The 27332-nt window shown below is 36.2% G+C and overlaps 1 protein-coding gene, 1 long non-coding RNA gene and 1 other non-coding gene across 3 annotated transcripts in view; 1 reads left to right on the top strand and 2 right to left on the bottom strand.

Moving 5' to 3' along the window:
* Nucleotides 1-27332, bottom strand: part of LOC124094836 (uncharacterized) — a 229713-nt gene that overhangs the window by 109403 nt on the left and 92978 nt on the right. The window lies entirely within an intron of this gene.
* Nucleotides 3825-4914, bottom strand: LOC124094834 (golgin subfamily A member 7-like). Its single transcript, XM_046447829.1, has one exon. The coding sequence runs from the start codon at nucleotides 4897-4899 to the stop codon at nucleotides 4486-4488; it is 414 nt and encodes a 137-aa protein (XP_046303785.1). The 5' UTR covers nucleotides 4900-4914; the 3' UTR covers nucleotides 3825-4485.
* Trnaa-agc (transfer RNA alanine (anticodon AGC)) lies at nucleotides 18630-18702 on the top strand. Its single transcript has one exon. It is a non-coding gene; the product is annotated as a tRNA-Ala (tRNA).

The following is a 27332-nucleotide window of genomic DNA, read 5'->3' as shown; positions in this document are numbered from 1 at the left end:
GCCCCCAATATCCGGTACCGCCCGGGCAGATTTTTTCCACCCACGCGGCCTCCTCCCGGACCCGCAGAGAGAGCTCCTCCCCTGGAACTCCCTCCTACTGTACTTCCCCAACCAATGGGAACTCTCCAGGAGTCCCGTAGCCGGCCTAGGTGAACAGCAGGAGTCCAATATCCATATGAATGCAAATCTTAACATAATCATATCATCTCAATGGCTAGCTGGCGACCAAAAATGCCATGCATCATATACTTGGCTCTTAGCAGGGTAGTTTTCCTCATTTCCATTTCTGAGGATTTATCACTGATATACAAATGCTTTTGATTTATAAGTGTTGATTTTATATCCTACTACTTTGCTGAATGCATTTACTAGTTCTAGAAGTTTTCTGGTGGAACTTTTAGGGTCTTCTAGGTATAGAATCATATCATCAGCAAATAGTGCCAATTTGAGTTCTTCTTTTCCTATGTGTATCCCTTTAATTTTTTTCATCTGTCTAATTGCTCTGGCCAGTGTTTCAAGAACTGTGTTAAATAGAAGTGGTGAAAGAGAGCATCCTTGTCTTGTTCCAGTTTTTAGAGGAAATGCCTTCAATTTTTCTCCATTTAGAATGATGTTGGCCTGGGGCTTAGCATAGATAGCCTTTATGATGTTGAGATATGTTCCTGTTATCCCTAATTTTTCTAGTGTTTTGAACATGAAGGGATGCTGTATTTTGTCAAATGCTTTTTCTGTGTCTATGGAGATGATCTTATAATTCTTATCTTTAAGTCTATTGATGTGATGAATTACATTTATTGATTTCTGTGTGCTGAACAAACCTTGCATCCCTGAAATTAATCCCACTTGATTGTGGTGCACCATCTTTTTGATATGTTTTTATATCTGACTTGCCAGAATTTTATTGAGAATTCTTGCATCTATGTTCATTAGAAATATTGGTCTGAAGTTTTCTTTTTTTGATGTGTCTTTGCCTGGTTTTGGAATCAGGGTGATATTGGCCCCATAGAATGAGTTTGAAAGTGCACCCTCTTTTTCTATTTCCTGAAATAAATTGAAGAGTATCGGTATTAGTTCTTCTTTAAAGGTCTTGTAGAACTCAGCTATGTGTTTACCCGGTCCTAGGCTTTTCTTGGTTGGTAGACTTCTGATGGTGTCTCCTATTTTGTCACTTGAAATTGATCTGTTTAAATTGTGTATATCATCCTGATTCATATTGGGCAAATTATATGACTCTAGAAATTTGTCAATGCCTTCGATATTTTCTATTTTATTGGAGTACAAGTTTTCAAAATAATTTCTAATTATCTTCTGTATTTCTGTAGTGTCTGTTGTGATATTTTCTTTTTCATCACATATGTTAGTAATTTGAGCTTTCTCCTTCTCTTCATTAGTATGGCTAAGGGTCTGTTAGTTTTATTTATTTTTTCAAAGAACCAACTTTTTGTTCTGTCAATTTTTTCAATTGTTTCTTTTGTTTCAATTTCATTGATTTCAGCTCTGGTTTTAATTACTTCCTGTCTTCTGCTGCTTTTGGTGTTGACTTGCTCTTCTTTTTCTAGGGCTTTGAGATGTAATGTTAAGTCATTTATTTGTTGACTTTTTCTTCTTATAAGGAATGAACTCCATGCAATGAACTTTCCTCTTAGAACTGCTTTCATAGTGTCCCAGAGATTTTGATATTTTGTATCTGTGTTCTCATTCACCTCTAAAATTTTTTTAATCTTCTCCTTGATGTCTTCTGCAACCCATTGTTCATTCAGTAGCATATTATTTAGTCTCCAGGTGTTGGATTAGCTTTTCTTATTTTATTGTTGATTTCTAATTTAATTTCATTATGATCTGATAGAATGCAGGGTAGTATCTCTACTTTTTTATATTTGCTAAGAGTTGCTTTGTGGCAAAATATATGGTCGATTTTAGAGAAGGATCAATGTGCTGCTGAGAATAAAGTGTATTATCTCATTGAAGGATGAAATATTCTATGTATGTCAGTTAAGTCTAAGTTATTGACTATATTATTTACTTCTATAGTTTCTTTGTTCAGCTTTTGTTGTAAGATCTATCTAGTGATGAAAGAGGTGTGTTAAAGTCACCCAAAATTATTGTGTTGTGGTCTATTTGACTCTTGAATTTGAGAAGAGTTTGTTTGATGAACATAGACGCTCCATTGTTTGGGGCATATATATTTATAATTGTTAAGTCTTGTTGGTGTATAGTTCCCTTGAGTAGTATGTAGTGTCTTTCTTTATCCTTTTTGATTGACTTTAGCTTGAAGTCTACTTTATTTGATATGAGGATGGAAACCTCTGTTTGCTTCTGCAGTCCATGTGGTTGGTATGATTTTTCCCAACCCTTCACCTACAGTCTGTTGATGTCTTTTCCTATGAGATGAGTCTCTTGGAGGCAGCATATTGTTGGGTCTTTTTTTTTTTTTTAATCCAATCTGTTGGTCTATGTCTTTTGATTGGTTATTTTAAGCCATTAACATTCAGGGTTATTATTGAGACATGATTTGTATTCCCAGTCATTTTTGTTTTAGTATTTAACGTGACTTGGTTTCTACTCTGATTAAATTTATTAAATATTAAATATTATACTAAATACTTCCCTCTGATGATTCTCACCATTGTTTTTCATTTCCTCTTTGTGGAATATTTTGCTGAGGATGTTCTGTAGTGCAGGCTTTCTAGTTGTAAATTCTTTTAACTTTTGTTTATCTTGGAAGGTTTTTATTTCATCATCAAATCTAAAGCTTAATTTTGCTGAATATAAGATTCTTGGTTGGCATCCATTTTCTTTCAGAGCTAGGTATATGTTGTTCCATGATCTCCTGGTTTTGAGGGTCTAGGTTGAAAAATCTGCTGAGATATGAATTGGTCTCCCCCTATATGTGATCTGATTCCTCTCTCTTGTGGCTTTTAAGATTCTATCCTTATTCTGTATGTTAGGCATTTTCATTACAATGTGCCTTTGTGTAGATCTGCTGTAATTTTGTATGTTTGGTGTCCTGTAAGCCTCTTGTATTTGGTTTTCCAATTTGTTCTTTTTTGTTGTTGTTGTTGTTGTTGTTTTGTTTAAGAAAAGTTTTACTAATGTGTTAATATTTCAGCAAAGTTATTGCAATGGGTTTAAAAGGCAGACACACTATAAGAGGCTATAAAGTAACAAAGTTTTATACAATTAAAATATTACACAGACCTATGGGATTTATTGAATAACTACCACATCCAGAAAAGAAATTACATCTGAAAGGTTAAATCCAGTATTAGCACCTACAATATCTCTGAAAGTAAAACTTTTAACTGCTTCGTTCTCTCCTAATATATTTCTTAACTTTCGCCCAAATACAGTGCTCTCAAACCCAGAAAAGAATGAGGAGCATAAGAAACCCAAACACTAGGAACATACAGACAAAAGAAGAGCTAGAAGTACTGATTCAGACTTAAGAGTTTAACTTGGAAGTCACTTAACTTATTTGAAACCAAATATAAGATTTCTGTGCACTGAATACTGTAAGAGGCTGTATGAGGAATCTATAAATCATAAAGTTGCCAGTAGGGTAAAAATTAGCAATATACAGTATTATGCCTATCAAATTTTTTTCTCATAAGTTATATTTATAACAAAACTATAATTAAAATATTTACTATACTTGCTTATTACACATTCAGGGACACAGCAGGGACATATGTGTTTGATGGTTTAGCATCCACTTTATTGTGCTTACTTATTTGTGTAATGAACAAGCAACAAATACCACATCTTTCCAACATTCAAGGTAATGCAATAATAACATAAAAGGCTCCAAATAAAATAACTGGAAATTGCATTCAATACTGCTTTAATTAGATATAACTGCTATAGTAAAACAAATAACATTATACAGTATTTTTTCAATGAGTTTCGGTTTGAAAACTGAACAACAGAAATCAATCTCAAGATTTGAATCATGGCAAAACTGGCAGTTCTTTGAAATCTGGGAAATGCATCAGCATAACCACAGACACAGTCTATCCCTCACCTGGAAAAAAGCCATTTATTAATTTGGGGGAATAAGACTGAACATTCACTAATATAAACTCGTTGAAGTCTAAAGCCACCTGGAAAATTGGCCCAAGGAATGAATAGATTTCATGGTACTGGTGGCAAGTAAGAAATAAATAAAACTTTGCATTGGGCTGACCAATTGCATATTTTATAATCACTCTGAATAAAAAAATGTGAAATGCTTCATTGTGTTTTCTCAGAAATGAATCAAAAGATTACAGAATCCTACACAATTTAAAGACACAAAGTGGATGCTGAGCGACTAGAGGTCACTCCAGGTGTGGAATTTTAGAAAGTTAGTCCTTGGAGTAAATGGCACCGTGGCTCTGGCAGCAGATACAAAGGAATGATGCTCTGGAGAGGAGGTAGGGACACTCTGTGATCAGCCAGTGGGTAGATGAGGGTCCCAGCTGGATGTGGGATCTTTAATTTTATGGTTTATCTTCCACTGCTCATGCCTCTGTCTTCATAAATGGTAATTTCAATAACTCGAAGTCCTCTCTCAATAGGGTCTGTCAGGAGGAGACCTTGGGGAGCATATATCTTCTCATTCTGTTCTTGAATATACTTGGAGACTTTCTTCAGAACCTTCTCATAATGAGTTTCCATACATAAGAAAATGGTATATGCTGTTAAACAAGCCAAACAGCCTTCAAGATACGATTGGCCCCCAAGCTTCTCTGCTTCTGCATAAAGGTTATTTAGAGTTCGAACTGTCTCTTCAAACTGCTGCCTATCAATCCGGTTCTCCAGCTCCGCGGGGAACTTGGTCTGGAACTGGCAGCCTGTACCACTGCTGTAGTCTCCTTGAATGAATACCTTCCCGGACACCGGCGCCTGCTGCGGCCTCATGGCGAGGACAGGACCGGCGGCGCTGCGAGTTCGGGGAGTGGGGGAGGGGGCACCATGGGTCAGATCCCCGGCCTGGACCCGGGACTCTGGCCCGCCTGCCCTTCGGACCCACCCATCACCCAAAGAAGCCCAAGGCCTCCCCCTCTCCGCTCCCCTTCACCCATGCTGTCCCAGGGGGCTTTCAGCTACCGCCCCTGCCCAGGCCCCGCGCCCCCCACATCCCGGTTCGCCGGGGAATCACCAACCCGCCTCTCCTGCCCTCCAGCTGCGGTCGCCCCAATTTGTTCTTTATGCTTGGGAAATTTTCTGATATTATCTCATTGAAGAGATTGTGCATTCCTTTGGTTTGAAACTCTGTGCCTTCCTCTATCTCAAAAACAATTAGATTTGGTCTTTTGATGCTGTCCCATAATTCTTAGATGTTCTGTTCATAGTTTCTTGCTATCTTCACTGTGTGATCAATCTTATTTTCCAGATTGTATATTTTGTCTTCATTATCTGACATTCTTTCTTCCAAGAGTTCTAGTCTGTTGATTACGTTTTCTATTGAGTTTTAAATTTGGTTTATTGTATCCTTCATTTCAAGGATTTCTGATTTTTTTTTTAGAGTCTCTATCTCTTTCTTTTTTAATATTTATGTATTTTTTTAGGTATAGATGGACACAACACAATGCCTTTATTTTTACATGGTGCTGAGGATCGAACCGGGTCTCGCCTGTGCTAGGCAAGCGCTCTACCGCTAAGCCACAATCCCAGCCCTCTGCCTCTTTCTTGAAGTAATGTTTTGCTACCTGTATTTGCTCTCTTATCTCTTTGTTGGAGTGATCAATTTTTGCCTGTATTTGCTCATTTATGTCATTCTTTAATTCACAGATCATTTTAATTATGAACCTTCTACACTCCTTCTCTGAGATTTCATCAACTTTGCTGTCTATGGGTTCTATTATTATAGTATCCTGATCTATTTGGGGCACTTTCCTCCCTTGTTTTTTCATGTTGTCTAGGTGTCTTCCTTTCTTGCAGTGTGGATCTGAGAATATTACAGTTTCTACCCTATATTCTTGTAGTACCTGTGCAGATTGGCTGTACCTTACCTTGATGTTGGGCTTCCAGACCCTGGTGTCCCTCAATGTATGCTACTACAACTAAAGGTGGTCACTGTAATAGCCAAGGTAACTCGAGATAATAGTTGTGGTGCCCCAAGATGGAAGCAATGTCTTATAGACTGAGGGGCTGGGGAAATAGCTCAGTTGGTAGAGTGCTTGCCTAGCATGCACAAACCCCTGGGTTCAATCCCCAGCACCGCCAAAACAAAACAAAAGAAGGAAAGATAATAGAAGAGACTCAGTTCCAAATTTAAACTTTGCCTTTGGTCTTTGAATTAATCTCAAAATCAACAGTGGACCACATGACTTAAGAAATAACTGATGCTTCCATCAGTTACCCCAACTCTGGGCCATCAGTGTGATTAGGCGAATAAAGCTGGGGATTTTTTTCCATCCAGTGCTTATACTGATGTTGGAATTCCTAACTGATCACAACACAACAGTACAAGCTTCCTGGCTTAAGCCAATGGGCATTGCTAAAAATTATAAAATGATAAAATAAAATAAAAGTGATACTCTTTTTCAGGCATGTGCCACCACACCCAGTACTTAGACAAATGCCAAATATTTAAACCTTTACAGATGTAGAAGAGACAATTAAAATTCTACATACACCTAGAGAAAGAGAGACTTCACATCTTTGCACTGTAACTCATCTTAAATTCTTCATCCACTGTTTATTTCAGGTTAATAATTTTTCAGAGTCTTTCCTCTAAGGTTTCAGCTTCCTCTGAATGTGTTTTCAAGATGACCTCATCACAGTCTCTAGATTATTTATTTATTTTTCTTAATTACAATCTTCTGTATTCCTGTAGCAGAACAGGGTTGGGTGAGGGATGAGTGAGTTCTTTAAAATATTCTGGTTTTGTACAGATTTCTGATATTTTTAATTTTTGCCTTTTAAATTTTTATTTATTTATTTATTTATTTGACATTCCATAGTAGTTTTGGAGATATTGCTTAGATGGTGATAGCTTTTCTGTTTCTGTAGAACAAAATCTTGGACACCAATTTATGTGATATAGGAATGTACATTTCAAAATGTGAAATATAAAGGATACCATCAAGGGGGTTAAAGTGTGTCTTGGGACTTTTCCATACCAGTGCATGTTGGTCTAAGCTTATTCTGGTTAATGACAGTGTAATGTTTTAGAATATGTCTCTACCACCATTCAAGGGACTGACTACTCTTCAGTGGGTGCACATTTGGTTTCTTTCTCATTTTTCATCATTATCAACAATGCAGCAGAAAAGATTTTTATAAATATAACTTTGCACACAGGTATAGATATTTTTCATGGAAAAATTTCTATAAGGAGAGTTCTTGAATGATCTATAAAATTTCAAAATACTATTATTTCAAAAATTTCCCTAGGATTTGCATGTATACAATACTATATATAAAGGTCTGTTTCCTTGATTCTTTACTAAACACTCTTTTTCAATTTCTTTTCCCCAACTTGAAGTTAAAAATATGATTTCATGTTTAAGTTGGCTTTTTCCTGATTTCTAGTGGGGTTGAACATTTTTTAAGTGTTGATTGTTTATATGGTTTGCTCTTTGAATTATTCGTTCATATTCTTTGCCCAGTTTCTATTTGAGCATTTGTAACTTCCTACCTATTTGCAGATACTTACTTATACATGGCCATATCCAAAATATGTAATCAGTGTCTGATTATGCATTATATGGATCTCTATACCCAAGTGTTTAAACTTATTAGAAATAAAGAAAAAATATTTAAATAAGATGTAACATATATTCTATTATCTTAAGTCTGTTTCTTGTCTTTAACTTTGCCGTGTCTGCTTTATTTTTCAGATATTAAAATATTTTTATGCTTTTAAACCTATTATTATTTTTTTATAGTTTGTGTCTTGCTCAAAAAGATCTTATTCACCAAAACATTTAAAAAGTTTTTTTTTTTTCTAAATACATGAGCTCTATTTTGGGGGGTCTGAAATCAAAATTTTCATGGATGAATTGTTAACACATTATCTTTATGTGGTTTAGATTTCTAGTTTAAGCCAGTGGAGATTGCTAAAAACTATGATACAAGGTTTCAGTACATTAAAAGGTGCTCCAGTTGTATGTTGACAACCTGGCTCACAGATTCCAGGAAATTTCAGGTCAAAAACCAAAGAGATTTTACCCTCAACCTGTGTATAGTCATAGCCAGATATCAACATTACTATTTTTTCCTTCAAAAAATGAAATATACCCTATCTTTACTCTCACAAAGTTATGTAACATACATTGATTCTGCCTTTCAGTCTTTCATGTTCTTTTCCCATGTACTTAATGAGGTGGAAATTCAATTATGCCAATTTTTTTAAAAAATTAGGCCAGCCACAATGGTGCACACCTGTAATACCAGCAGCTTGGGAGTCTGAGGCAGGAGGATCATAAGTTCAAAGCAAAACTCAGCAATTTAGAGAGGCCTTAAGCAAGTCAGTGAGACCCCCATCTTGAAATAAAATATTTTTTTTAAAGGGGTAAAGATGTGGCCCAGTGGTAAACACTCCAGGTTCAATCCCTGGTGTCAAAAAAAAAAAAAAAATGATAGCACTACTCCATTTTTGCCAGTGGGAAATACATTGTTTCAGGTACATATAAGGATTTTAGTAAGTTTTAACAAGTCTCACTCACATATACTTGATTCTAAAATAATAATTGCTCTGCAAGTGTCTTTGGATTACAGTATGCTAAGCCAATGTTTGTTTTCTACTGTAGGTGAAGAAGCTTTTGGTGGTTCATGGAGCTTCCATTCACCAACCTAGAAGTGGCATTCATTTTACTGGCTTTTGTTATCTTTTCCTTATTTACCCTGGCTTCCATCTACACTAGCCCGGATGACAAGAATGAAGGTAAAGAGAGAGAACTCTCTGTGGCTGCCCTCTGTTTCCTTTCTCTTCACCACCATCTTCTGTATGGTTGAATTTGTTTTGGTTTCTATTCTGTATGTGAGGATGAGTTTCTTTTGTTTTGTAACGTGTATGTGTGTTTTCACTCAACATATGGAAAGGAAAAGGATCTGAATTTTTTTAAAATAAGTTCTTGTCAAAGCCCAAACATTTGAAAAATATGCAGAAGTATTTTTAAAACTCTTTACCACACATGTTTTGCTCATTGCCAATAATAATTGTTAACAACAGAAGTATATAATTTAAATGATTGTGCTTGGTAGTTCAGAGCCCACCAAGTTTCATGCAAAATTGATGATAACTGGAGGAGCATTATGTTTTAAGACCAAAAAAATTATATATATTTATGTGTACATACATGCCAAGGAAATTATATGTATTTGTAGAGAATAAGGTAAAATCATACAAATCAAATTTTGCTTGTTTTTCCTAGTCACCCCACCCACCCACACACATGCAAGAGTGCGCACACGCATGTACACACATACCTATTAATTCTTAGCTGTAAAAGAAGTGCCATCTGTTGAATAAAAGACTTTTCTCTGTCTTATAGACATATGCTACCTAGAAAATGAAAGCCACAGCAAATAGACATTCCAATTCATGCTGACACAATTTGGGAAACTTTTTCTGCTTCACAAATTGTTTACATTGCTTTAATTTAAAGTGGGTTTGGCTGAAAGAAAGAATAAAACCAAAATATCAGTTACTTTAACTGGATAATAATGTATTTTCTCTCACATGGGAAAGGAAACCTGGAGGAAGTGAGTTCAAGGCTGACATGGCACTCTGTGATGTCCTGGACCCAGGCTACTACCTGGGTGATCTGCCATGTTCAACCTATAGCATCCCCATCATGGCCAGGATGGCTGACCCATCCATCTTTTGCTACCTGTTATGCATGCCAGTTAGTCAAAAGAAAGAAAAAATAAGAATGGCTCACTGTCTCCTTTCAAAGCACCTGCAAAGTTTGCATGTGCCATTTTCTTCTGTCCAGCCTTTAGAACACAGCTAAGAGAAGTTTGAAAATGTAATTTTTATTCCTAGAGGTAATATGCCCAGCTAGAATTTTGAATGTGTGATCCTAAAGGAAGAAAAGTAAAATCATCAGTGCCTACCACACATGTGCCCCTAGTCATGCCATCATTACACACCTGGTAATCATAAATCAGGGAAGATTTGAGCTTGAAAAAATATTAAGAGTCCATGTCCATGTGATCTCCTGATTCTTAACCAGACAGGTGTCATGAAAGACACCTCACACTTGGGGCTAATCACAGACCTAGTGAATATGCATTTCTAGGTGTGACACTTTGCTGGGAGCCATTAGCCAAGTAGGTATGACAATTTCCTTGCCAGCGTACCCCATGTTGCAGTGACATTGAATGTAGGTGACCTTGCTCAAGGACCAAGGCGGATTAGGGCGTTCCTGGTTTAGGTTCCAGGTTTAAGGTTTAAGATTATTCCTGCTGGGAATAGGGCGTATCCTGCTGCCTGAGTTCCCCTTGAGTTCTCATGGGATTCAGACAGTATATTTTGGAGATAGAAGCCCAGTGGAGGTGGATTTGGGCAGAGAACGTGGATTTGGGAAGAGAACGTGGATTTCCCCAGAACGTGATTGTAGACGGCTGGTGTGAGTTCGGGAATAAAGAGTTGCTGTTTGAATCTACAAGCTGTGTGGTGGCTCGTGATTGTGTGCCCAGCCAGACTGCGGCATTTGTGCCCAGCCAGACTGCGGCAACACTTTGCCATAAGTCTTTAAACAAGCTCCCCACATTAGTCTAGCTTTCGTACCTGACCGAGAAGTACAGAATCTAATTATTCATATTGCAGATGTAACAACAGAAATCCAAAAAGTTTTCATGAATGTCTCAGGAATTCAATTAGTAGAATATCCAAAATTAGAACACAAGTCCCCTATCCCCAACTCCAGGATTACTACCCCATATTCTACACTACATTTTCTATCTAATTAGAACCCATGAGCATGAGGACAAAAAGGATTGAACCAGCCATAGAAATTTAACTTGCCATTGTATTTTCACATTCAATTTTTCATAACTTTTTCTCCAGCTCTATTCCTTCTATATCTGATGTTCATTTCCCAAGTTAAAGCTCCTCCGTTTGAACACTATTACACTCAGCAGGGTGGATCACTGACAAAATTACGACTACCTGCTAACAGATTCCCAACAAAGAACATTTTTACCATAGCATTTATGTCTCCTCACAACCAGCAGAACAGACATAAGCACAATTTCATTTGAAAATACAAAAGATGTACACTTTCTTATGTGATAAGGTCTATGAATGAAATCTATCTTCATTAAAATAGCAGAACTAGGGCTGGAGATATAGCTCAGCTGGTAGAGTACTTGCCTCATATGAACAAGGTCCTAGGTTCAATCTCCAGCACCACAAAAAAAAGGGGGGGGACTATTTTAATTTTTTTCTTAGCACCAGTACAGCATTGCAGAAGCCACTAATAATAAACTTAAAAGGTCCTGATTTAATGTAACACACATTTGTTGAAAATATAAGTTAAATAATGGAGGATCCAAAGATGGATAGGACTTGGATCCCCCCCCCCAACTCTGATAGTATAGTCGAAAATTCAAGTGTGCAACTAGATAAAAATGGAGTAAATGGAATACCAGTGGTTCTTATTAAGGATGATAAGATTAGAATGGAAAGATCTTCCTCAGGGAAATTGAGACAGGCTTCACAGAAGAAATAGTCATCTTGGTGCAATTAGATGTTGAAATAGATCTGGACAAAGTAGAATAGGGTAGGGTGTAGTGGGATGAATTCCAAGCATCAAATTCTAATTCAAATTCTACCAAATTATAAAATTAATTCTTCAAATTAAGTCATCTTTATTCAATATATGAAATGAGTTATAATTGGAAAGGTGCTTAAGTCCAACAAGAAACTCAGAAGAACTGACAATTGGCCAGAAACTTTTCAATCCTTTCCAAGGTGAAGAGATAAGGTGAACCTTTTAATGGTATTGCCCTTAAACCTAAGGGATGAAGGCCCCACACCTCAATGTCCCACTTTGGGGCAGAGGTTTTCAAACTCTAATGTGCACAGAAATCATCTGAGATTTTGTAGAGAAACAGACTATGTTTGAGTGAACAAATAAAGAAATTCCTTCAATAAGTTTTAAAAAAAAAGTAGACTATGACTCAGTAGATCTTGGTGGGGCTTGAATTTTCATTTCTAACAAGTGACCATGATCCTTCACAGGATGACTTCAGCCACTGATATACACAACCCTAAGCCTTAGAGTGGCCAAGGTCACCTGTGGGCAAAGGTGAGGAGGGAGTTTGACTGGGGTGTTCACATGCCCACAAGCAAAGCCCTTCATGGTGCAAGACAGAGACAGTGTTGGGACAAGAAGGGGCCACAGACACTCTTATACTACTGTTGCCTTGGTTTCCACAGATGTTCAGAGCCTGCAGGTTCAGAATTAAGAAAATATGTTATTGGTTTAGAAGAGTTCATAGTCATTCTTTACAAATCGGAATATTTTCATATTTTAAGATCTCTACAAGTCTTAACAGTTTATGAATTCACTATCTCATTTCTAATTAACATTTTCAATTATTTTACTCCACAACTTTATAGAAGGGATTAATTAAGATAATTTCCTTGGGGCTGGGGATGTGGCTCAAGCAGTAGCACGCTCGACTGGCATGCGTGTGGCCCAGGTTCGATCCTCAGCACCACATACAAACAAAGATGTTGTGTCCACCGAAAACTAAAAAATAAATATTAAAAAATTCTCTCTCTCTCTCTGTCTCTATCACTCTGTCTTTAAAAAAAGATAATTTCCTTTGTTAAAAAGAATAGTATAATTTTGTTATTAAACCCTCCTGAGTTCATGCCCTGCTATTTGGTAACTCTGTGACTTAGGGCAAATTGCACATTATCAAAGACGTCATTCTGTCATTTGAATATTGAGTATAATAATATAATAGTACCTGCCTCATGGAGTTGAAGTGAGAATTAAATTAAATAAAGCATATAACAGAGGTTTATTGGAGTTTTCTTCTCTGGCTTCTCCATGATTAGTATAAAACAATAAGGGTCATTATAAGGTAAAGGAAATATTTCCTATAGAACCAATACAATTTGTACTCAACCAATATACTAGGTCAATGTTTTTGTTTTAAATATCAAGCAATAAAATAAATTCAATTTAAATTAACTTCAGAGTAACATCACATATCCTTCAAAAGTCTAATGTTAGAGAAGGGTTAGGGCTACCTGAATCCTTTAAGCAAAGCCATTGAAAATAAACACCTAATAGAATCAGACATCTATCAAATGAAGAAGAAAAAGATATTCGGGTGCTTCAAAAAAGAATAAAATGAATATTGAAGGATTGAAAGATACCTCAGAAAACTGATAAACATTTGAATATTTTTCAAAAATGGTATCCTCTATAAAGTAGGGCAATGAAAATCACAAATAACAATATTATTGAATAAAGCTGTGACGTAAGTATGTCAAAAAAGTGATCCAAATCAATATCTCATCTCATCTTTGTTCTAAAATTAGTTTATACTTGCTATTACAAACTGTATTGATTAGATAAGTACTGTATTTATTAAATAATAATGTAAACTGTTTTTTAGATAAATGATAATTTTATCTTCATCATTTTTAGTTTCAATTTTCCAGATAGAATTCATTTGAACTTTTTTTTTCTTTCTTCTACTAAATTTTGTCATCATTCAAGTTCACTTTTTTTTTTTTTTTGTACTGGAGATTGAACCCAGGGATGCTTAACCACTGAGCCACATCCCAGCCCTTTTTAATATTTTATTTAGAGACAGAGTCTTGCTGAGTTGCTTAGGGCCTTCCTAAGATTCCTAGGCTGGCTTTCAGCTGTCCTCCAGCCTCAGCCTCCCAAGCCACTGTGCCAAGCTCAAGTAGATCCACTTTAAATGACCTTTTCCAGTAACATTTATTTTCAGATTAAAAATAAGTTTCCTGTTACAGAGTTATATATGCAATCATCAGTTATCATCTAAGAAATTAGTTGAAGGCATGCTCATTAATCTAGTCACTGGTAGAAAGTGGTCTGAAAATGTAGTTCTTTGCTTTACAGCCAGCCCAGAGAATAAAACTGACAATACTGAACATTACCTGAGCTCTGCACTTCTGAAAACCAGCTATGGTTAAGATACATACACCTAACCCTCTTCTTCCAAAATCCCTTCACTCTCATGTTCCAGGAAGTGGCTTTACCCAAAAGAACTACCTTTTCCCATATGAAGTGGATAAGATTCACTGTCCACTTTTCCCACGACCTCTGTAAGACTTAGAAGGACTCCCCTGTTGACCTGAGACAGGGACAAACACAGACTTTTCCTTTTTTGCCTACAACCACTGACAAGGACAGATGCAGACCTTCTAATGCCCTGTCCTTTGTCATATTGAGATTAGAACTATTTGTCTCCTTGAAACTAGCTGGATACAGAGATAAACATTTCCTGTGCAGCTGATAGCAAAGCAATCTCAAGTGTAAATCACCCAGCTGTAACTTTTCTACTTCTTCCTATAAGACACTAAAGTAAAACTACCCTGCCGGGCACTTTATCTTTGGATTTGAGGAGCTGTCTGTACGCAATAACCTGGATAAGACTCTTATTTGTTCTTTTTACCTTTTTCTTTTTTTTTTTTTTTTCTCTCTGTTTTGTCCTTCACAAAACATGGCCTGGTCCCTCTATATGATAATGTCAAATGGGTATGATTAAAAGACAATATAGTTGATTAGTAAGACTATGTTCATGACTGTAAAATCTCATTAGGGATATGGCTCAGTGACTTTGGAACTTGTCTCATTTTTTGGAACCCACTTCCAGATCCCCTCTTCTCTACCCACAACATACCCTCATGTGTGCAAAAGAAATACCAGTTTCCTAACAGTACTTAGCCTCACCTCAGGTGACATACTCCAATACTTTGTATTCTGATTTTCACCTTAATAAGGCTGATGAAAGTCTACTAAGTGAACCACCTGATTCATTAAATATGTACAGATTATAAGCTCTAAACTCAGACACTAGCACTAGGTATAACTCAGAAGACCATTTCCAAACTACATGTTCGTCTTCTATGTAGAAATCTTCACTAATTTACCATTGCCTACGGAGTGAAATGAAGAGTACCCAAAGGCTCTGAGGCATTCTTCCAAGTAGAAAATTTCTATTACCGATCAGTAATGCTCTCCTCCTCTTTTTCTACCTGAATTTATGTATCATTTAAGGCTAGATTCATTTCCTCTCTTCTTTAATCATTGTAATCACAAATGAGTACTCATCCTATGGAATGTTTATAGTACATATTTATATATCACTAATTTGGTGCTTATCTTTATCATTTTGTATTATTTGCTATCTTTGAATGAATGGAAATGTAACTACAAAATAACAAGACCATTATTCCATGATTTGCTGGAATTGTCTGACCATTCAGCAAGTGTACTTTTACTCTGTGCTATTTGCAGGGAGGCACTGTGCTGGGTGTGGAGTGGAAATGAAAAATTAACTAATCACCAGTCTTCCCCTTAGAATCTTATGAAAGAGATAAACAGATAGAAAATACATGATGATAACTATGTCCACAGAAAAATGAAATTCAGTGTCTCCCTATTAACCCTTCCCTTATAAGGCCAAAAATAAAACAACAAACTAGCAAAATTGATTTTTTTAAGGAGAATAAAAACATTTTGTATGTTGCCTAGAATGTAAGTTCCATCATGCACAGATTTACTATTTTAGTCACTGCTCCTCCCAGCACTTAAAACACTGCCTCAGACACAGACAGTTCTCCATAACTCAGTACTAAATGAATTGTTATGCTTTTTTCTCCAAGCAAGCTCAATATATGCATTCCAAACTCATTAGCATCCCACATTGTTTTTCTCACTAATCCTGTAAATTCTTCCCTGCTGATTCCTCCCCAATAATTGTTCACATTACTTTATGAATATTATTTAATTTTAAATCTAAACATATGAGGCAGATATTTTTACTATATCTAAAATCTCAAAATAATACCCATTAGAATCCTGTCTATAAATTTTCATGTACTTGCGAATGAGCAGGACCATCATCATAGGCTGATTTGTGTACAAAGATATTATCTGAGCTATTTATAAATCTCCTTCTAGAAAACCACCAATCAATTCAGAATAGCACAAATTAGCAGAGACTTTTCATAGTGGTATTCCATGTTTGTTTGATCACCCATCAGTAATATTCAGGTTTGATATATTCATGAACTGAAAATGTATTTTAATCTCAGTCAAATAAAACATAAACAGGATGGGTATACTGGCTGGGCAGAAGAAATTATATAATGTATACCAAAGTCAAATACAGATGGGTTTGGGGGTGGAGGCATAGCTCAGTGATAGAGCACTTGCCTAGCATACATAAGGCCCTAGGTTTGATTCCCAGCACCATGAAAAAACAAAGATAGGTAGATAGACAGACAGAGACTGATAGATAGAGTTCCATTTTTAACATTATCCAGACCACTATTTCCTTTTATGCCCTTGAATTATAAAGAATTGTTTCTATCCATTTAATTATTCTTGAGATTTCAAATTTAACACTTTGAAGCTGCAGTATCAGTTTAGAAAAGATTAGTAAAACAGTCTCTTTGTATCTTTAGAGAATAGCACATAGTGATGCAGTAGTAGCAGCTATTTCCTGCCAGAATTATGTTGTTGTCCACCTGCACATCCGGCCCTGTCTTTGAAAGCTGGTCTAATGACCAGTAGGAAGTGATAAAATGTAAGTGACCCATCAGGAAATTATAAGGATATTCTGGGTAGGTAATGATCCTTCATCAAAGGTGTGTCCAACCTCCTGACAAACAATAGCCACCCAACATCCCTGTGCTAGACACTCCCTTCCAGGACAGCCATGGGCACTACCAGGTAGACAGCCTTAAAGACTTCATCCATGACGCACACAGGTCTAGAAAGAGAAATGAAGCCCAAAGCTGGTGGACCAACAATCCAAATGAGGATTAATTTCAAATTATTAGAATACTTTCATTAGATTTCAAAACTTTGTTTGTTAAGAATTCATTTAGATATTTCAGCTACTATTGTCTAATTGTGTCAATATGACCAAAAAGCCCTAAAATGCTTTCTACCTGACGACACTAGATGGAGAGGTCAGTAGAAAATAATATTTAAAATATGTATATAAGAATGAGATGGGAAAGGGTCAGAGTTCCATTCCTGCTACTTACTCGCAGTGTGGCTCAACTAAGTTATATAAAAGTTCCCAGATTCACTTATTTATATACAAATTAATGAAGATAATAAATTACCCCTACAGGACTGTTGTAAGAATTAAAATGTGGAAGTATAAAATGCAATGATATATTGAAAACACAACACTACCTGTCATAAACATTTCTTTATTTTGTTGTCATTTTGCTGGTTTTGTTCCAATTGTTCAGTTTGTGTCTGTTTTTTCTAAGCTGTTGTAGCCTGTGGCTCTGTCACTCTAATAGCCTGTAGGTAGACTGTCTGCTGCCTCCTGCATTGATCTGTTTGCTGTTGTCAACCAAATACTCTTGGCATTTGTCATACACTGTTTATTCAACCCCAAACAAATGGAGTTTGTTGAAAGAAGTCTCATTTCTATCTGGTCTTGTTTTGGGTTGGTCTTTTGGGGAGGGTCATGCTGTTTTTTGGTTTGGTTTGGTATGGTTTTTGAATTTTGGTTTTTATGGTTGTCTGTGACAACTGAGTGAGAAGTATTTGTTGAGTACCTGCTACTCAGCCTGTAACAGACATTACAGCACATCAAAAGAAGAAAGTGTGCTTCCTTTGTTCTAGAAAGATTTGCTAGTTAGCAAATAAATAAATAAATAAAATCTTTTTTTGTTCGAGGCACACTTATGAATTCTAGAATTGGGTGGTTATATCTGTACAGGAACGTTTACTAAGACAAAATAGCATTGAACAAACAGCAATTGGTACACCACAGTCACAACTCTGACCCGGTGGTCTCTTACAAAGCTTATCAATGCCTCCACAGTTGCTTCACTCAACAATTGGTCACCATGCATGTCACTGTTGACTAACAGGTTCACTGCCCTGATCACAATCTTTTAAATATTCATGAGGTACCATTCCTGCACATTCCAGTGAGCACATAATCTTTCAGAATTGATCTGATATTAGGGAATTCCTAAACCTCTTAAAAGGGTAAATTTTATTCCACTTAAAGCTATATCACATTACTTTCTCTACTTAACAGGTCCTCTCACAGACAGTGCCCTGAACTGTGATGCACACTTGGTGGTAGCAAATGTAAATTTTTATTTACTGGTCAAAATTTGGCAGTAGCACTCTCAAAGATGAATTATAGCACTCCTGTCATTCATCCTTAATTTAGACTGTGGCAGTTTGTAAGCAATGAATAATTAAAGGAAAGCTTACCAAATACTCATATCTTCATTTATTTGTGGTTAATGAGATGGTCACCATAAAGATTCTATAAATGCCTATTTTTTAAAAAATAACTAAAAAATTGATGACATTAAAAAATTGGAATTGAATTAGCCTGTGCATACTTGTGGGAAGAAGGAGATTTCTAGTTGTGTTTTGAAGGAAAAAATAAGAGAGGAGATTTATAGGTTAAGAGGACATGCTTAGGGCTGGGGTTGTGGCTCAGTGGTAGAGCACTCGCCTAGCACGCGCGAGGCCCTGGGTTCGATCCTCAGCACCATATAAAAATAAATAAATAAAGTAAAGGTATTGCGCTCAACTACAACTAAAGAATAATTTTTTTTTAACAAAGGACATGCTTACGAAGAGGATATAAATGGTCAAAGACAACAAGATAGAAACTCTCATGCAGTGAACAGGCCAACTTTGCCAAAGTAGGGAGGCTATCTGCACCAGAGACAATTCTGAAACTGCCCTGAAACTAGAAGCAATATTGTAAAATCAACTTTAGTCTACTGCTATTCTACAAGCACCATGCTTCTGAAACATGAGAGAGGATGTAAATGAAGAGTATAAAAATAGGAAATGATTTTAAGCAGAAAGGATAAGAGATCAAATTAAGCAAGGGTGTTTGCTGAAATATGACTGCAGCATTAAAAAATGGAAATAAGCTAGACATCTATTAATGTGGAAAAGATAAAATAAATCATAGCAGATGCACACACAGATAACAAGTAGTAGTTGAAAGAACTTCATATGAACTATCATTAAAAATACGCAATGGCGTACACCTGTAATACTAGTGGCTTGGGAGGCTGAGGCAGTAGGATCACAAGTTCAAAGCAAACCTCAGCAACTTAGTGAGGCCCTAACCAACTTAGAAAGACCCTGTTTCAAAATATAAAAAAATAATAAAAGACTTGTGACTTAGCTCAGTGATTAAGCACCCCTGGGTTCAATCCCTGGTACAAAAAGAAAATATACAAATATACAATAAGAAGATAAGTGTGCTGCTGAATAGTATTATGATTTCATTTGTACTTTTAGGTTTACAAATATACTTTTATACATGTTTTCATATGCATATGTATGAATATGTAGATCAGTTAATTAACATAGACCAGTCAATGTATCAATCATATCTAGGTGGACAACAATGCACAATGACTGGCAGGAATAGGTCACTCTATAGAGAGGAATTGGGAGAGGAGGTTGGACATCTTTCTGAACTGATATGAACTATTTTACTAGCAACATGCTATAAATTCCTTCCACAGTTAAATAATAATACAAGCCAGGCACAGTGGCACAGACCTGTAATCCCAGTGTCTCAAAATAAAATATAAAAAGGATTTGGAGATGTGAACTTGGTGATGAAGGGCACCTAGGTTCAGTCTCCAATACTACTCTACTATTAATAATAATAATAATAATAATAATACATATGTTACCATTTATAGCTTATAAAATACTTTTATACTTTTCTCACCAACCTGTGACATGTTGGGGGAAGATCCCTGTGTCCTTCCTTTTCTAGGAAATGGAGTTAAGTAGTTTCCTGAAGTTGCATAGTTAACAAGCAGAAGAACCACATATCCCAACACAAGTACAATGTCCTTTATACTCCCTGAACAAGCAAAACTTGACAAACTCTCCACTTAAAAGCTCTGGTGAATACTCTACTGCCATATATATATATATATATATACTAATTAAAACAAAAATGCTGTTTTATATATATATATATATATATATATATATATATATATATATATAGAGAGAGAGAGAGAGAGAGAGAGAGAGAGAGAGAACTAATTAAAACAACAACAAAAAAAAAGCTCTGGTGAGCTGATGAACACTCCAATGGTCCATCACACCTTCTTTCTGGGTTTTCATTGTGCTCATAGTTTCCTCTCACTGTGATTTACTACATATGGCTCCATGCAATATCTCCTCTTTTCTTTCTGAATAGACAAAATATTGATTCTTTCAAAATACAAATATTCATTAAGCATCTGCTGTATTCTAGACAATGACAACAGTACTCAGTATGTCATGTATGTCAATCATGTATTTAACAAATATTTACTGAAAGCTTAGCATACATTCACTTTTGCAGATATCTGTTGACTATGGTTTTTTGAGTAAAACTGTCCTTATAAAGCTTACAAACATTGGGCTGGGGATGTGGCTCAAGCAGTAGCGCCCTTGCCTGGCATGCGTGCGGCCGGGGTTCAATCCTCAACACCACATACAAACAAAGATGTTGTGTCCACCAAAAACTAAAAAAATAAATATTGAAAAAAATTCTCTAAAAAAAAAAAGCTTACAAACATAATGATCGGGACTTTGGATACCTAACCAATATAACTATTTCATTACAGCTATGATAAGTGCCAGTAATAAATACAAAGTGCAAGAGATCTAAAGTAGAGAGTCATGACCCCATGTAATAGAACAAGAAAAATGTCTCTTAACAAATGATATGTAAGCTGATGACCACTGATGGAGCATAGAGTAAGGCGGTGGGGTGGGGAGGGCAGGGAAGTTAAGAGCTGGCATTCCCTCTGTCAGAAGACCAAATGACAAGGCCATTCCATGGAAGGGGCACAAGAAACTAAAAAGATGTCAGGTGTGGTTTGATCACTGATCAACAGAGTAGCTGAGACAAGGGAGGTAACAGAGGCTAGAGGCCCAATCAAGATTTCTGATTTTATTATCTCATGCGCAAAGGGACAACAGTTAGTGATTTGAAGCAAGGGAAGGACATGATTTTATACACACATTCAGGACTCCTTGAAAAAAGACAGACACAGGCTGGCAATTCACCACTCTTTACTATAGCAACAAACTTTTTATGAATTAAAGTGACCCCGGGAAATATGTAAAGTAATATTGAAAAAAGAAAATCCAAGCATCCACTACATCCTTTTCAGCTAAGGTTTTCTCTTCTTTAGTCATGCTTGTAATGAACTAAGTTTGATTGAACATAAATTAAATGTCTTTGGGTACCAGCAAAATTCCGCAGCAGGATAAATATAACTAAAACAGTGTGATCTTAAAGAATGTAGATGAGCACTGTGTACATTTCCAATTTGCTCGCAATTAGAAGTGGGTTTACCCCAGGCTATTTCTGTACTGCATAGGTGAACTACTGGGCATGCTGAGCTAATACCTCACAGCATAGTTCTGCGGGTGCCAAAGGCCACAGGCTCCAAGGCTTCCAGTTAAATTGTTTGGGATAAAATGCCAAAATGTCTGGATCCCAAATTGGAAGCCTCTGCATTCACGTCACATAAGTGAGGAAAATCCCTATTAGTAAAAGACTAAATTGCCATTGCTGGCTAATTTGAAGATTCTCTACTATTGTGCATGTTTTTAAGACTAGTTTCTTTGTTGTTTTTGGTTTGAGTTTTTTTGTTTTTGTTTTTGTTTTGTTTTGTTGCCGTTTTTCTGTTTTCATTGGACATAATGAGCCTTCTGCCTTCATGAACAACGTTGTCCAAAGTCAAGTATGTATGGCCATAAATGAGACTAAGGTCATCTTACCGATTTCGCTTAGCTGAAATCCATGAACTTAACTGGAATGAGACAGGGCTTCACATAGTTATTTCTGAAGGCAAATTTCAAATTGGTTTTAAGTAAAATCAAAACATTCTCTCTGCATCAACATTTCTGTTTAGGGAGATAAGGGTATTGATAAAGTTATTCTTAAAAAGAAGGATTATTAACCCAGAAAATACCGGGTTGTTAGAGATGAGGAAATGGCAAATTTTGAGAGCTGGCAACATATTTACTCCTCCATATAATTTCTAGGAAGTAATTGCAGCAGCCAGCCCCTAAAGAGCAATGGAGTTGTTTGCTTGCTTTTTTTTTAATTTTTTTGTTTGTCTGTTTTGCGGTACTGGAGGTTGAACCCAGGAGTGCTCTACCACGGAGCTACATCCCTAGTCCTTTTTATTTTTATTTTGAGACAGGGTCTCACTAAGTTGCTGAGGTAAGCCTGAAACTTGCTATCTTCCCGTCTCAGTCTACCAAGTCACTGGAATTACAGGTGTGTCCCACCACACCCAGCTAAGAGAAATGCTTTACAAACACCTGAGTCAAGAAAAATAATGTTCTCCTGTTGTGCTCAAGTGCTATTTCTGTGGAACTAATTTCTCACCAGGCTCCATTCTGGGAACACTAAAGTTCTGCCCCTTTTTTCCAATAAACTGCAAGAAATGTATGCAAGTCTCACTTATAATCCATTATAATATTTCAAATGTTGGTAGCTTCTCCTTCTTTTCCCTAAGTCAGGAGAGTAGGCAGGGACCTGTGCCAGGTGTGTAGTGGAGAACTTGGTAGAACAATGAATCCCGAGATTGGTAAACTGGATTCTCTTAAAACCAGAGCTGTAAAAGGATCAGTAGCTGCACAGTGAGAAAGAGTAATATGAAGATCTGCAAAGCCATTAAGAACTTTATACCATTTATTACCCCTTCATTCATATAATAATACTATTTTGAAATCTCAAAAAATGTGCTACAGTTCTAAAATAAACAAACCTAAAACCTAAACCACAATGAAACACCACTATACACCTATTAGAATAACTAAAATTTAAATGTATTTATACTAAGCTAAACACACACCCATAAAATACCAAGTGTTGCTGAAGATGCAAAGCAACTGGAGTTCTCATATGCATGTGGGAGTGCAAAATGGTACAGCCACTCTAAAAAGTAGTTTGGAATTCCTCATAAAACACACACTTACCAAATGACCAAGCCATTATACTCCCAGTACTTATGTTCACAAAAAACACGAACATAATGTTTAGACCATTGTTCATAAGTACCAAAAACTAGGAACAACCCAAATATTCTTTAGCAGGTAAATAGAGAAACAGACTAAGATACATGCAAATGCAATACTTTCATGCAATAAAATACTACTAATCAGGGGCTGGGGTTGTAGCTCAGTGGTAGGGCACTTGCCCAGCATGTGTGAGGTACTGAGTTCCATCCTCAGCACCACATAAAAATAAATAAATAAAATAAAGTTATTGTGTCCATCTACAACTAAAAAAAAATTTAATGAAATACTACTAAGCAATAAAAAGAAATGAACTATTGATGAATGCAAACATATGAATGAATCTCAAATGAATCAAGTTGATTCAGTGTTTCTTGACCTCATTGGTGGTGTTATAGGCAGCTAACACTTTGTAGTGTGAAGCTGTCCTGTACACTGTAAGATGATTCTCCACTATATACATGTAGCACTCCCCAACTCCTCCCAGTTGTAACAATCAAAAACATCTCCAGACGTTTCCAAATGTTCCCTGTGACAACAAAAGTTATTCCTACTTAGGAACTACTTTACAGCTGGGCACAGTGGGGCATACCTGTAATAGCAGCTTGGGAGGCTGAGGCAGGCAGATCACAAGTTCAAGTCCTGCCTTAGCAATTTAGTGAGGCAACAGTGAAACCCTGTCTCAAAATAAAAAATTAAAAAGGCTGAGGATGTAGCTTAATGGTAAAGCATCCCTGGGCTCAATCCCCAGTACCAAAAAGAAGGAGGAGGAGGAGGAGGAGGAGGAGGAGGAGGAGGAGGAGGAGGAGGAGGAGGAGGAGGAGGAGGAGGAGAAAGAAAAATCTCAGAAAATGTAAAATAGAAAAGCAATTTTCTTTGCCACACAAATTTTTTAAATTAATCTCTTGAGTTAGTGATGTACTCAGTGGTAGAACACATGTACAATATGTCAAGTCCTGGGTTCAATCTGCAGCACACACACACAAATTTAACTCTCAAGGTACAACTTCAGTAACCTGGAAATAACAAGGATTCCAGGCATTATTTTTTTCCCTCACTAGGGCATAATAAATTCTCCTGCTCATGCACCATTTGCTGAAAAACGAAGTAAAAATGGTGGGCCCTAGAAGATAAAAATTAAAAGTAGAGTTAACTATGAAAAAAAACTGGCGTGAGGGGCCTAGCTGGGAAGTGAGACTAATAGTGTAGAAACTGTAACAACATCAAGACTTTCTCACCACTCCCTGGGGAGAGGTAAAATATATGGCTAGAGGACAAAGGACATTCCAAGCCTGACTACTGAGACCACCCGTCTTTACATTATAGACTAAACACCATGGCTTGCTTCGCTCTATGCTCAAACTCCGAAACAAACAGCAGTTTAATTTGTGATTGGTATATGTAGCTGCTAGATGCCATTGGTTCTTGATATTAGAATATGCCAAATATCCAGATTAAGCATTTTCTAATGCAAAAGAAGCCATTTGAATTGCATAAGAAAATGTCTAAAAGATAGTAAGAGGGGTAGAATTAGATATTCCATAATGAATTTCATATGAATAGAAATTCAGCACTAAGCCAGTAAATTGTAGAACCTGGTTTGTTGGTTCATGTTTAAGGGAGGACAAAGGATGCTGGGAGAAGTAAGATCTACAAATAGTTTACTTCCTTGAGTGCTGAGATGCAAATAAGAAAAGCCTAGCTTGGAATTCTTACAGCCTACTTGTACACCTGGGAATCAGAACAAGAATCAACATGGGCACATCTCAATGGGATGTTCCACAGCTGGGCTGCTTGGACTAATTATAGAAATAAAGTGGTCTAGGTACCTTTGGATACTGTGTGTTTGGACCAGCAAAGATCAGTAGTAATGCATAAAATAAAAACAATCTTTACTATCATCAATTGCTTCTGAAGGTTTTGTCAGGGTTTGTTTTGTTTTCAGTAGGTTCAGTTTGGTTTAGTTTTAATTCCCTAAGTAGGACAAATAGACTTTTTTAAAAAATTGACATGAATTATTTATACATACTCACGGGGTACCTATGAGAATTTGATGCATGTATACAACATATACTGATCAAATCAGGGTAATTAGCATTTCCATGTCCTCAAACATAGGTCATGTATGCTGGAAACCTTCAAAATCTTTTCTAGTTATTTTGAAATGTATCATAGATTGTTGTAGACTATAAAACACCAGATATAATTCCTCCATAGGAATCCAAATCCTAACTGTATTTTAGTATCCCTATCCATCTTCTTTCTGACCTCTTTCCTCCTTTGAGACTTTTGTGACCAGTTTCACTCTCTTCTTCTAGACTTTTTAATTTCCACAAATAAATGAGAACATTCTCTGTGTGTTTGGACCAGCAGAGATCAGTATCTGTCTTTCTGCATCTGTCTTTCTGCGCCTCTTATTTTACTTAATATGACAACATTTATTTCCATCCACTTTTGCAAAGGACAGGAATTCATCTTTTATGGCTGAATAATATTCCATTATGTATAAATCACCTTTTCTTCATCCATTCATCTGCTGACAGATACTTTGGTTGATTCCCATATTTTAGTTATTACAATAGCACAGCAATAAACGTGGGCATGCAGGTATCTATTTCTTTTATATAATGACTTCATTTCCTTTGGATATATACCTAGTAGTGGGATTGCTAGGTTGTGTGATAGTTCTGTTTTTAGTTTTTAAGGAATCTTGACTCTTTTCCATAATGGCTGTAGTAATTTACATCCCACCAATAGTATATGAGAGTACCCCTTTCGCTACACTTTTTCCAATATTTTGTTATTTTTTGTCTTCTTTGTAATTGCCATTCTAACTGGAGTGTGATGATGTCTAACTGTGGCTTTGATTTGTATTTCCCCAATGACTACTGATATTGAGCACTTTTTCAAATACTTATTGACTATTTGTATATCTTCTTTGGGGAATTATCTATTCATATTATTTACCCATTTTTAATTTGTATTACTTGGGGTTTTCCTGGTAAATTACTTGAGGTCCTTCCATATTCTGGATGTTAATCTGTTATTAAATTACTTGAGGTCCTTCCATATTCTATCAGATTAACATCCAGAATATGGAAGGACCTCAAGTAATTTACCAGGATTATTCACCCAATAACAGATTAACATCCAGAATATGGAAGGACCTCAAGTAATTTACCAGGAAAACCCCAAGTAATACAAAATGTTTCTCCTATGTTTTCCTCCAAGATTGTATAGTTTCAACTCTTACATTTAAGTCTTTGATCCATTTTCAGTTGATTTTTGTACATGGAGTGATAAGGATCTAGTTTCATCTTCCATATGTATATCCAGGTTTCCCAGCACCATTTGTGGAAGTGACTATCCTTTCTCCATTGGATGCTCTTGGCACCTTTGTCAAAAATTATTTGAGTGTCTATACATGGATTCATTTGGGAGTTCTCTAGTTTGTTTCATTGGTGTACATGTTGGTTTTTATACCAATACCAAATAATATTGTAACATTATTATAAAAAGAAAGATTTTCTCCAGGATAGGAGCTGTTAAAATCACTCCAAAATGGATCTCTTTAGACATTTTTATTAATTTATACTTAATTTCTCAAAACTTAAATAACTAACTCTGAAGTTGGAGCTCTATTGTCAAAGATATGGAAGCCTCAATCTCCTGCTCTGTAAAATGTAGATAACAGCACTTACCCTATCCAGGGGGAGTACCAAATGAGATGGTGAACTCAAATGAACCTTGGTAATTATATAATACTAACTATAGTCAAGTAATTATTTATATAGGCACTAAATATACTTTCTTTGTTATTGAAATAGTCTTGAGATAAAGATCCAACTTTTAGTTATGCAATGTACAAATTTACATAATCTTTAAGCTTGCTATATGGGTATCTTTAGAAAAAAAGTAACCCATGTTTTTGCGAATTATAAGAATCAGACACTTTCTTACAATGGTAAAAGCAGAATATCATTTGGAATAGGTTATTAAATGTCATGGCCACAGATAGCAGAGATCCACTGAACTTCCTAAATACCATTCCAAACCTCAATTTGTAGATAGAAAAAACTATGTTTTATGAGGCATACTGGTAATCCCTAAAAAAAC

The sequence above is a fragment of the Marmota monax genome, unplaced genomic scaffold (assembly GCF_021218885.2).
Source record: "Marmota monax isolate L192 unplaced genomic scaffold, Marmota_monax_Labrador192_F-V1.1 WCK01_AAM20220418_F8-fsc00040, whole genome shotgun sequence".
Taxonomy (NCBI): Eukaryota; Metazoa; Chordata; class Mammalia; order Rodentia; family Sciuridae; genus Marmota; species Marmota monax.
This window is presented reverse-complemented; position numbering and strand designations above follow the sequence as displayed.

Coding starts and splice junctions, on each gene's coding strand:
- LOC124094834 (XM_046447829.1), bottom strand. CDS start 4,899: ATGAGGCCGCAGCAGGCGCCGGTGTCCGGGAAGGTATTCATTCAAGGA.